We start from the raw sequence: 12,125 nt of genomic DNA, 5'->3' as shown, positions 1-12,125 counted from the left end.
TTTCCCTTGCTTGAGGAGACACATACATTTTTTCAGTCTTCTAACAGATGTTTTTCCAAAGGATTTAAGAAAGTCTGAATAGTAGTAGAGTAGGAGAGGATTTTCCAAGATCTAGAGTCAATATGGCTTGATCACCTCTTTATCTTGCCTATTTTTTCTTATATCATATCTTGTCTTTTTCTAGATGCCAAATGTAAAAAGGAACGGAAGAAGAAAAAGAAGGTGACTAATATTATCTCATTTGATGATGAAGAAGATGAGCAGACCTCTGGTGATGTGTTTAGAAAGATACCTGGGACTGGGGAGAGCTCAGAGGAGAACTCCGATCGCTCCTCCGTCAATATCATGGCCTTTGAAAGCCCCTTTGGACCTAATTCCAATGGAAGCCAGAGCAGCAACTCATGGAAAATTGATTCTTTGTCTTTGAATGGAGAGTTTGGGTACCAGAAGCTTGATGTGAAAAGCATTGACGATGAAGTGGATGAAAATGAGGATGACATGTACACGTCGGGAAGGAAGCATACGGGCCACTCAGAGTCGCCTGAGAAGTAAGTTCCACTCTAGGTTTTAACGAAGGTAGCATATTAACTGTTTTCTCTTCCTGCAGAATTGGGTGAAAGAAGGGTGCAAGGTTTATATTTGTTTAGGGCATCTTTCGTTTTTCAGATCTTGATTTAGGAGGAAGGCGCATTATTAGCTTGTAGAGAACTAAGAGAGGGGAAGGGAGTATATTTAAAGGTATGTATTCCAAAATTAGTGTCAAGATGCGTGCCTTGAAACTTTTGCTTTACATATCCAGCTTTCATTTTGTTTTCTAGCTTCTCCTCCCATCTTTAACTTGCCTCTAGCATAGGGAGCTCAGTAGAAAGGTAGGGTTATTCTAGAAAATAGCCATGGGCTGGTGATGTTTGTGTTTATCAGCAGGATTGTGAACAGCAGTGATTTGCCTGCACCTGCTGCTTTACCACTGGAGTTGCTGTAGACTTATGCCTGTGGAAGGGGCTTGACACATGAAGGCATAAAGCAAACAAGTATAGTAAAGAGCTTGGATTTTGGAATCGAGACAACCTGGGTCCTCGTGTACTAGCTCCCTGGCTTAGATTGGAGGAGGTTAGACAAGTTACTTCACTTCCCAGAGTCTCAGGGCTCATGAGAGACCCGGGAGAAAAACAGTACCTTCTTAGTAGGGTTGTTGTCAAAGCAGTGAGCTGCTCCATGTGGGCTGGCTGCACACTACTATTGTAATAATATTCCCACACTTGGTTTTACTCTTCATGCCAAATAAATTAGTTTTCATGTAGGCGTTACGGTGGTTAATGCTATCCTGATCACTCTGACTTCAAAACCAGCCCATAAGAGTGAGAGAGATTTTGAGATCCCATGGTATGACTGAACAGTATGTCTTGCTTTCCACTTTCATGCTTTAATAGGAGGTGTTTTTTTTTTTTTTTTTTTTTTTTTTCCCTTTCTCACGACATTGTGCCTGCTTTTTGTCTTTGATTGTTATCCTGGTCCTCATTCACATGAATACCTGTGTATTAGAAGTATCATCTGATTGACCATCTGTGTGACATGCCAGATGCTACAAGCTATGTATATATTATCCTAATCCGTAGTGGATACCATCCCCACGGGACGGATGAAAGAATGGGATTTGTAGAGAGTTGAGATTTGTCAGAGCAATGGGCAAAGCTGGGTTAAGTTTAGATTAAGCTGATTGTACTGTTGAATACTTTACATATCATTCTGAATATCAATTGGTTGATGTTCAATTAGATCAATATGTCATGTTTGTTAAAGGTTCCTCCATTGTTGAGTATTGGCATCTTCCTAATGGCAGCTTTGTCTGTTGTTGCTTTTGGTTATCAGCCATTGTGAGAGCAACATTTTCACGAGGAGGTTTTGTTCTCCTCCTGGAGGATTTGTTGGAGTAGCGTCCCTGTGGCTTGTTTTGCTGACAGGCCGTGAATGTTTTGGTTCCTGGAATCCAGGTCTTGTGACGGGCTGTGTTAGTCAGGGTTTTCCAGAGAAACAGGATCAAGAGGGTGTGTGTGTGTGTGTCTCTTCTGTGTGCATCTATCTGTCCTGAGAGACTTATTTTAAGGGATTGGCTTATGTGATGGTGGAACTCTGACAAGTTCAGAAACTGGAGGGTGGGCTGGCAGGCTAGAGATTCAAGGGAGAGTTGCTGTTCGAGTCTTAAGGCAGCCTGCTGGCAGAACTTCTTCTCAATCTTTTTCTGTGAAGGCCGTTAACTGATTCGATGAGGCCCACCCAAATTATGGAGGGTAGTCTGCTTACTAGTACTCAGTGTCTGCTGATTTCAATGTTCATTTCATCTGAAAAATACCTTCCCAGGAGCATAGAATAACATTTGATCATATCTGGCTACTGTGGCATAGCCAAATTGACACTTAAAATTCACCCTCACACTTGCCTTTAGTCTTAATCTAGGCCTTTCAGGAAACGCCACTTGTGTTCTGTGTCTCTGCAGGTGAGAGCAACTGAGTTTATTCGCTTCATGGGTTCTCACTGGCCTCAAACACAGTCATTTCTCTCCCTAATGACCAGTGCCATTGAGGGAGTCTGGAGAAGAGGCCACTTTGCAAGCCAAGGCGGCTGCCAGCATTGTGATGTGTGAGGCACAGGACAGTGCAGGTGACCTTCACAGAGCTGGCCCTGCGGGGCCATGGAGCCTCCTGCAGATTCTGGACAGCCTCTCCTGTGTAAAGGGGGTCTTGAGTGAGCATTCACAGAGCATCTTGGGAAAGAGCAGAGGAATGATGAGGTGGCTTATGAATAATGCTTTTCCTTTAAAATTTTTTTTTTTAAATTGATTTCAGAGAGGAAGGGAGAGAGAGAGAGAAAGAAACATAAATGTGAAAATCATTGATTGGCTGCCTCCTGCACGCCCCCCTTCTGGGGGTTGGGAGTCTGAGCCCGCAACCCGGGCATGTGCCCTTGGCTGGAATCTAACCTGGGAGCCTTTAATCCGCAGGCCTTGGCTAGGGCTGATGCTTTCCTTTTGATTGCAAGAAAATGTTCATATGTACGGTCTCGGAACCTGAGGGACAGAACTTGAGCAGTGTCACAGCACAGCTGGGTTTGTGAGGGGAGTGGCGGGGCCAGGTCAGGGGGGAAGCACACTGCGGTCTGTCACAGCCTCTGGCAAGGTTGGTGCTCTGAGGGCGTCGAGATGCTCCGTTGGCCAAAGGTTGAGTTTTATGTCTCTGTTTGCTAGCAATTAAACCACTTATTTGATGACTAAGGAAAACCTTGCCCCTCAAGATTTTGGCTTTGCTTTAAAAAATTTTTATTTTTTATTTTTAAGAGGATAATACCTTTATTATATTATAGAAAGTAGTTTTCTGTCACTTAATATGTTTTCTGTGATGCCAGTAGGAAAGTAGAGTGAAACAATTTCAAACGTGTGGGAAAATGTTGCACCTCCCTAGCAATTAAGCAAATGCAAAGTGAAAGCAGTTAGTACCATGCTTGCCTGTTCTATTTGCCTAGAGCAGTGGTCAGCAAACTCATTAGTCAGCAGAGCTAAATATCAACAATACAGCGATGGACATTTCTTTTGAGAGCCAAATTTTTTAAACTTAAACTTCTTCTAACACCACTTCTTCAAAATAGACTCGGCCAGGTGGTCTATTTTGTGAAAGAGCCACACTCAAGGGGCCAAAGAACCGCATGTGGCTCGAGAGCCACATTTTGCCAACCCGGGGCCTACTAGCGTTAAAGTGAGAACTGGGAAAAGGCAGGCCCTGCTTAGTACCCCGGGCCTGGCCTGCACTTGGTGTGTCCTCAGGCTTGGTTTGCTCCAGGCACACAGTAGGTGCTAACTGTGAATGAGTGATGTAAGGCGTCCTCCATTGCTGGTAGTGTTGGCAGCCATCTAGAAAACACAGTGTCAGCAGCCTTAACATTGTCGACCTCACTTGATTTAGCAACCCCACTGCCAGGGATCTTCTCAAGGGCAGGCTCAGGGAGCAGGCTGCTGCGTCAGATAGCAAAGTCCTTACTTAGAGAAGCAGAACTTCAGAGCCAACCAACAGGTGCTACCACAGAGGAGCGGTTAACAGAGGATCGCATTGCGTGAACCTCAGAGTCTTAATGTTTAGGACCTTAAACCTCTCACATGAGAAGTGTAAGAAAGAGCATCCAAGTAGTTTGAAGATTAACTTTGTGAGCTTATGCTGAATGAAAAAAGGCAAATATAAAATCATATTTAGTTTCATTATGGCCTTGTAGAGAAAACTGCAAGAAAGAAAAGACATACTAAGAGGAGATAGTGTCTAAGTCAGTTGTGCTTTGGGTAATGTGGTGTTGGGTGTAATTTTCCCCCATTCTTTTAAAAAAATTTTTTTCTTGGTTTTACAACATGTTTTACTTTTCTAACAAAAAGCAACACCTGTTCTTACGTTGCTAAGCCAGCGGTGGCACCATATCCTGAATTGGTCTCTGCCTCAGGAACCACTTTGGTGTAACTCAGCTTTGAGGTGTAACTCAGCTTTGAGGTGTGACCCGTGGCCCCGTTAACGTAAAAACATTGAAACCTGTAAAGAACTTTTGTGACTTTATTTGAGCCAAACTGTCGTATGCCAGGTAGTAGAACCTCAACGAATTAAGATAATGCTCCAGAGAATGGCGATTTTTCATCTGTTTTTATACATTGTAATCAAAGGAGGAGACATAGGTGGATTACATGAAATCCATTGGTGATAGATTAGGGAGGCAGGAGAAAGCAAAGTGGGGGTGGGTTGGGAGTGGGAAACCCCTGGGATTGATAAAAAGTAAAATGATGGACACATACTTAGGTGGGTACAGAAACAATTAACATGATAATGAAGGAATTTGTGGTATCTGTTCTGGAACCCAGCACAGTAGGTTATACCAAGGGATCTGGAAAAAGGGAAGCTACAAGTTATCCAGACATTATTAAGAGTACATTATTATACATGCAATGAGACAGATAGGCTCAGTTAAGGTAAAGGTTGACCTTGTCAGGGAAGATACCGGACTAGGACATAACTGCCCACCATAACTACTTTTAGTTAAAGTTTAATTTCAGACCATCCTTTGTGGTTAGTTTACGTCTCTGAGTCGGCAAGACCACCATGCAGGCCTCCCCTGAGCTTGTCAGGTCAGTATGTGGCCCCTTTCGTCCACAGCCCCTTTTGCTTGGGTCCCAAACCTCAGCTGCTAGAGCCTGGCTTCCCATGTGTTGCCGTGAAGTGGCAGGATTTCCCCTCAGGAACAGCAGCAAGAGAAATGGTGGCTTTGCTTCCTTCTGAGAGGTGCCCTGACTGACTCTAGGTGTCTGGGAGTCCCTCAGTCGCAGCTGCTGGCCTGGAGCCCCAGGAGGGCAGCTCTCTACAGGTTCTAGGGCCACAGCCCCGTTCATCGAAGCATCAGCCTTCCTCTCTTGTGCCCTAGAGTGCCATCTGAGAGTCTCATTGTGTGTGTACCTGCAGGATTAAATGAGACATTTTGCAAATTCTGTAGACTTCTGTTTGGTGCCAAATGCATGAGGACTGAAAGCAGAATTTCTACGTGATGATCTCTAAAAGAAGGGGTGGCCAACTACACCTGCTGGCCAGATCCTCTACACAGCTGAGAAGGGTTGTTAAACAAACAAACAAACAAGGCAAAGCAAACAAACAAAAACCAAAAGAAGAAGAAGGATGGCCACAAGGCTTAAACATTCTGCTATCTGGTCCTTTATAGAAAAAGCGTTCGGTTTGGCTCGGTTGATAGATCGTCAGCCTGCGAACTGAAAGGTCCGGGTTCGATTCCTGTCAAGGGCATGTACCTTGGTTGTGGGCACATCTCCAGTAGTGGGTGTGCAAGAGGCAGCTGATTGATGATTCTCTCTCATCGATGTTTCTAACTTTCTATCCCTCTCTCTTCCTCTCTGTAAATCAATAAAAAACATTAAAAAAAAAAAAAAGTGTTGATCCCTGCTCTAAGGAATGAAAGAAAACCTCTCTGCATCATGCCATGGTAGGCAGGAGCCAGGAGAACCATTGCATCTGGGTTTGGAAGACCTGTGCTTGAGCCCCCAGAAGCCTTGGTTCTGTCCTTAAGGCTCATGACCTTGTACAAGTCAGAATCTCTTGAGTTTTTCTCCCTCTCTCCCTTCTTCCGTCCTCTCCTCCCCTTTCTTTGTTCTTTCCTCTCCCTCTCCACCCATCCCTCCCTTCCTCTGTTAAGTAGGTGTGATTATGATCTGCTCTGGTCCTCACAGCTGAGTTACAGAGTGAGTTTATAATCTTTGAAATGTGCTGTGGGCAGTACTTTCTCAAATCAGTTGAATTGAGCCAGCCTGGTACTACAAAGATCGTGCAGCTTAGTTTTGTACTTAGTGGATGCGGTGACTATATAACAGATCATATGAGCTGGTTAATATTTGAGCTGATCCCCTTTCTTGGAAGGGACCCAGACATGGTCTGGTCTGATTCTGCTCTTTACTTGAGAGGGTTTGAGAACCAACAAGGCAAAGGGCCAGCCCAGGTCACATGGCTGCCATCATTTCAGAGCTTGAAACACACCGTGCTTCCTCCTTCAGCACTTTGCACATGCTGTTTCCTCCCCTTCTGTTCCTCTTGTCCCTTCTCTTCACTCAGGTAACTCTTGTGCTTCCTTCAGCTCTCACCTCAAGCCTCCCTTCTTTCAGGAAGCCTTCCATGACCTTCTGACCAGCTCTATGAGGATGAGCTACTGTTCTATACCATCTAGGGGGAATATTTGATTCATGTCTGTGCCCCTGAACAGGTGGTAAGCTCCACGAGGCTGGATAAACACTGTATCCTGGGTCTTTTGCCAGCACAAAATATAATATATGTGCTGCACGCTGCTTGGCATATATCAATAGTAGGTGCTCAGTAAACAGTGGCAGAAAGAACAAATGCAAGGGGTCTGGCTCCAGTCTCTGTGCTCCCGACTCCCAGTCTGAATCTCCCACTGTGCCCAGCCCTGTCATGGTTAGTTGCCAAGAAGGAGCTTGTGGGAGGCCCAGCCGATGCGTGTGGTGACCTGAGTCCTCAGGGGCCCTTTGCCCTTTCACACAGCTTTATTCTTTCCTCACAGGCCACTGGATGGGAACACCTGCCTCTCCCAGATGCACAGCTGGGCTCCGCTGCAGGTGCTGCACGGCGACACCGATGTCCTCTTTCCGGTCAGCAGCGTGGGCTCCTTCAGCCCTGCAGGTGGGTGCTTTCTGACTGCTCTTTTCCCTCCATTATGGCTCCGAGCACTGCAGGGGTGTCTGGGCCACTTCTGCCGGTGGGAGCGGGGGGCAAGGAGGCCGGACTCAGAGCAGAAGTGCTGCTGAGATTCGGAGGGACAGAGACTTTAGCTTCACTTCCTGCTGAACCTGGGTATTTTGAGATGCCCTCATCTGAATGAGTGTTGGGCAGAATTGCCTTGCAGGTCACCAGGGAGCCCCCAGTCTGCTTTTCTTCTTGCCAGTGATTTGTTGAACATGTACAAGCTGACTACAAAGAATGACCATTAATTTTGCCTCCTAGGAGGTCACAGAACCCATAGCTGTGGAGGCCCTGGCACCCTTGGCAGCAGAGTGCTTGGGGTCAGGGAGCAGCTTGCTCAGTGGGTAGCAGTTCTGGCCCAGTCCCTGCTGCTGAGCACACTTATGTGTGGTTTGTTATTGTTTTCTGTAGTGAGGGCAGGTCACGGGGAGAGCTGGGACGGATGTGCAGGAGCCCAGCTGGCCCAGAGGAGTGGGAGTGCATGCAGCTGACTCAGTGCCTGGCACTTCCCTACAGCACCACAGGTCCCCGAGGACTCAGTGCCTGGCACTTCCCCACAGCACCACCAGGTCCCCGAGGCCATGGTCCCCCAAACCCACCCCTGACGTCTTCCCAGGTTTAAGAAACGGACGGGGCTGCCAGCTGCTCAGGAAGCTGCTGGCTTTCTGAGCTGGATGACACTGTTGTACTTGCCACTGTGCAGGGAGTACTGGAGTTTCTAGGGTTTGCTCGTGGCTTCCAGGTCACCACCCAGGTCCCCATTCACCTTGCCCTACTCCGCCTGGGGGTGCCTTTCGGTTGGGCTGTGAAGTATTGCTGGGCTGAGAGGTGCATGCACTATGCAGTCTGTTTTGTTTACAGTGGCTGTTTCATTTCCTAACTGGGCTCCTCTAACTGTCAGATGCTGGGCATTCTCCCTTCCTCTGGGCTTTCTGTAGACGGTGTCTCTAGGAGAAGTAGCCCCTGGCCAGTTCCAGCCTGGCGGATCCTCAGGGGAAGACATCCCCTGGCAGGTTGCCCACAGTCCCACCTCCGGCCTTTGTCCTCGCAGACCTGAGGCTGTCTTGTCACTGTTGACGGGACCCGAGCTCCAGCGCATCTGATTGCCCTCACCAGAGAGGCTGCCCAGGAGCCAGTGTGCCAGCTGTTTCCCCGAGAACAGTAACAGAGCTCTCAGCAGCCTTGGACGATGTGACAGCCGAGGGACAAGTGCCACGGGAGCATGCATGGGAGGCAGATTCATCCAGGGCCACGTGGAGACACTGGGGAACCCATCACCCGAGTGTATGCCAGATTGCATCAAGTCTCTCCTGCATGATGCTCCGTTTCCATGGCAGGCATGTGGTCCAGGTAGCGCTGAGACCGGCCTGCCTGCAGGGGGACCCTCCCCTAGGCAACACCCAGCATGGCCGCAATTCCTTTCCCAGGCTCCTTTTCTTTTCCTCCTTTTCTGACTAGTGCCCCTCCTGGTCGACACCCCCTAATTGAGTGATGCTAATATATTCCCTCAGTCAGGCCTGGAGCCATTTCATGTCGTTGGTGGTGAGTTTGCACACAGGAGCTCCTCCCTTAGACCTTCCCATCATCTTTGAAAATGTTAGTGCCTCTGCTGTCATCGCCTTTGGGGTATTAGAGAAAGGGAGGGAGAGCAGAGGATAAACGGAGAGAGGGACATGGTGAGAAAGGTGGATGTGTTGGTAGCTAAGTCGTGGGAGGGAGAAAGCGGTGGAGAAGGGGACCCTGAACACAGAGTCATTATCCTTCTGGATCTTGGAAGGGGCGGTTCTATGGATCAGGGGCCGTGCTTTGGGCTGCATTTCTGGGGTGAGGGAGGGGCTCAGCTCAGGGAGATGCCAGGCCAGGGCTTGGTCCCTAGTAGAGGGTGTGCAGGAGGCATGCTTCTCTATCCCTCTCTCTAAAATGAATAAAAAAATCATTAAAAAATAAAATAAAGTAGTGGCAGTACCTTCCTCAGAAGGGGTGTGGCAGTTGAGTGCTCTGACTCTGCTCTGTGGCTCCAGGGCCTCAGCTTACTACAACTGTCAGCCCATCACATTTTGTGATATGAACATCACAAAATGTGGGGTTGTCATGGTCATGTATCATTAAGGGAAATCGGCTGGGGCCGTCGGTGTTGTATCCGGAATGCTGGTGGGCGATGGTGGCCTTCACTCCAACTACAGGTTTCTGTATGTTGGAGCCCCTGTCCTTGCTTCAGGGAGCAGAATCTGACGGCTGTGTGAGTCAGGTTAGAGAGGGTGAGGTGACCTGAGGTGACCTGCTGCAGGACACCCCTAGAAGGTCTGGAGCCTTTGGATGAGGGTGAAAACGGTTGGAAAACAAGGAGTGGAAGGTAGCTAGTGGGGGCTGACAGGTGTGGGCACTCCTAGCTCTGTGATGGGAGGGAGGGTGAATGCCAAGCTCTGAGGGTACTGCCAGTGGGAAGTGGTGACAGAAGAGGAAGAGTGGCTTTGAAGGTTATGATCAGTTGGTGGCCCAGTAGGACATCCCAGTGGAGATTTCTGGTAGGCAGTGAGAAATGTGGGGCTGGGATTCAAGATTCACGTCCTAGCCAGAGGCAAGGGCTGAGCATGGTCACCTTCCCAGAATGGAGTCTGCAGCTAAGACCTGCTGGATTTATTGGGGACAGAAGCCACAGAGCTGAGATTCAGGGACACCTTTGCTCAGGAATCAGAGAAAAAGACGGTGGGGGAGGGGGACCACAGATAATTGCTATGAAGCCTGAGAAAGGAGTGCTTCAAGGAGGAATGTAGGAGGGGGCCGAGGGAAGTGCTCTTTGGGTCCTTTGAGGGCAAATCCAGTTTCCTGGGAAGATGAGAGTCCCAGGCTCACTGAGTATTCTCACTGAGTTTTACACATGTTACAGTTTAGTATGTGGTAGGCGTTAAGTGTTGTATGGTAGGCAGTAGAGTCATCCCATTTCATAGATAAGGAAACTGAGGCACAAAGAGCATAGGTCACTTGCTGAGTTAAAGCTGGGATCAGGGCTTGAGCTCAGGCAGAGCCCTCAATCTTAAACTAACCACAATACCCTGGTATGAGAAAGGGGAGGCGGTGAAGTAGACACTCTCTTTCCCCTTTGAACTTCTTGAAGGAAGTAGGAGTATGTGGAGTAGCTTGATGGTGTCAGCAGGGTGAAAAAACATTTTTTTTCCTTTTATCGATAGAAGTCCCTTAGTTGAACCCCCTTAAGAGCTGGAGGGTCTTGAGCAGGACGACACTGGCAGAAACGGAAGGAATGAGATGTAGGAGGCTGTCGTGGATGGCTTAGGGAACCAGAGATGTTCCCCTTACCTCTTCCAAATGCCTTTTCCACATGCCGCTGAATGCAGCAAGTGGCTTTTTAGAAATTGGCGGTCACTTCCTTTTGACCCGAGTAGACTCTGTCAGTAATTAGACTGTGCTGCCCTCTCGTGTCCATCTTGAGCCACTACAGGCAGGAGCAGTTTTGTGTAACAGAAAGCTTTGTTCCCTGATTCTGAGGTTGGCCCTGATATGGAGTTGATGGGGAATTCCAGCTGGCTAAGGTAATAAAGGTTGGGGCCTTGTATCAGTGACTGATGCAAAATCTGAGATGGACAAAAAAAAAAAAAAAAAAAAAAAAAAGGTAGCAGACAAAAACCCAGTGTAGCGATGAGGAAAAAATTTTCAAGTCAACTTGTCTAGCAGATAAGCCATTGTGCTGTCTGCCTGTGTCCTTGCCTCATGGAGAAAGTGAGATGACAACAGAAACCTGACCTTCTCTCTGTGTTTGCTCTCTGTTCCCAGATGCCCCCCTCGGAAGCCTGGAGAACGGGACAGGACCCAAGGACCATGCTCTCCCAGAGCCTGGACCTCGGTACAGGTGGGTGGTCAGAAACCAGGTTGCCTTTGGGGTTGGATTTTATTCAGCATTTTATTATTTTTTAAAGCTAGGAGAGCACCTGCGAGGATTGAAGAGCGAGGCCATATTGTGTTCAATTTTAACTTAACATCACAAAATATGGGGTTGTCAGGTGTGGAAGGGCATGAGCGACTCTGTAAGAAATAGGATTTGCATATCATCTTTTCTTGTGCACTTTTGGGGCCAAATCTGGGTACCCGCTCTGTCATTATTTGCTAATTTTAATATTTGATCATGTTGAATAATTAATATTATATAATATTTAAGCCACTTACATATCATATGTTTGTGAAGTGCTTACTTTGGCTATAGTAGTAAGTGCTGTATCAGTTTTCTTTTTTCAAATTGAATTATCTCAATACATTGAATTGCCCAAAGTCCTTGGCTGTGTGGTGGCACAGTGAAGTCTCTCTTATGTCTGGTCCTTGTTGCTGTTACCGTGTTTCCTTCTTTCTCGTCATGGTTTTAATTTGGTGTTTCATTTGCAAGCTCAGCTCCAAGCTGGGAGCCACGATGGCCCCACACCTTGCTTGGGGCTGTGGCCTCTCCCTGGGGGGCGGGGCTGTGCTCCCTGAGACCACACTGTCTGTAGGAGGTCGTACCCATCAGGACAGTGTCAGGAAGGGTTTGCCTGACACATCCAGGACTTGCGTCATTTTTTGCTGTTTGTCTTAGTAAAATTGGAAAATGCAGCATGAAATGAAAAAACCACTTTTAACTCCCAACTCTTGTCTCATTGTTGATATTTTGGTTCTTTTTTTCCTAGTGGTGTGTGTGTGTGTGTGTGTGGACGCGAGCATGTGTGTACATGTGTATATATATGTGTGTGTACACGTATGTACATGCATGTGTGCTTTAACCACACTGTAGCCCTGCTGTTTTCATAAAAGATGTGCTGTTTTTCCACGTTGAAAATTCTTTGTAACTATACAGCCGGTCCTCATTAT

At 47.4% G+C, this 12,125-nt stretch overlaps 1 protein-coding gene across 7 annotated transcripts in view; it reads left to right on the top strand.

Annotated features, from left to right (window-relative positions):
- The window catches only part of SNX29 (sorting nexin 29), a 413,174-nt gene that overhangs the window by 71,571 nt on the left and 329,478 nt on the right, over positions 1-12,125 (top strand). For all 7 annotated transcript variants that reach the window (XM_036411104.2, XM_036411105.2, XM_045571684.1 and 4 more), the window contains 3 exons: positions 185-548; positions 7,096-7,214; positions 11,064-11,139. In XM_036411104.2, coding sequence (XP_036266997.1) covers positions 185-548; positions 7,096-7,214; positions 11,064-11,139 — 559 coding nt within the window. The remainder of the gene's footprint in view (positions 1-184; positions 549-7,095; positions 7,215-11,063; positions 11,140-12,125) is intronic.

This window comes from Pipistrellus kuhlii, unplaced genomic scaffold (assembly GCF_014108245.1).
Source record: "Pipistrellus kuhlii isolate mPipKuh1 unplaced genomic scaffold, mPipKuh1.p scaffold_m20_p_4, whole genome shotgun sequence".
Lineage (NCBI taxonomy): Eukaryota > Metazoa > Chordata > Mammalia > Chiroptera > Vespertilionidae > Pipistrellus > Pipistrellus kuhlii.
Note: the sequence above shows the minus strand (reverse complement) of the source record. Positions and strands in the feature narration are given on the sequence as shown.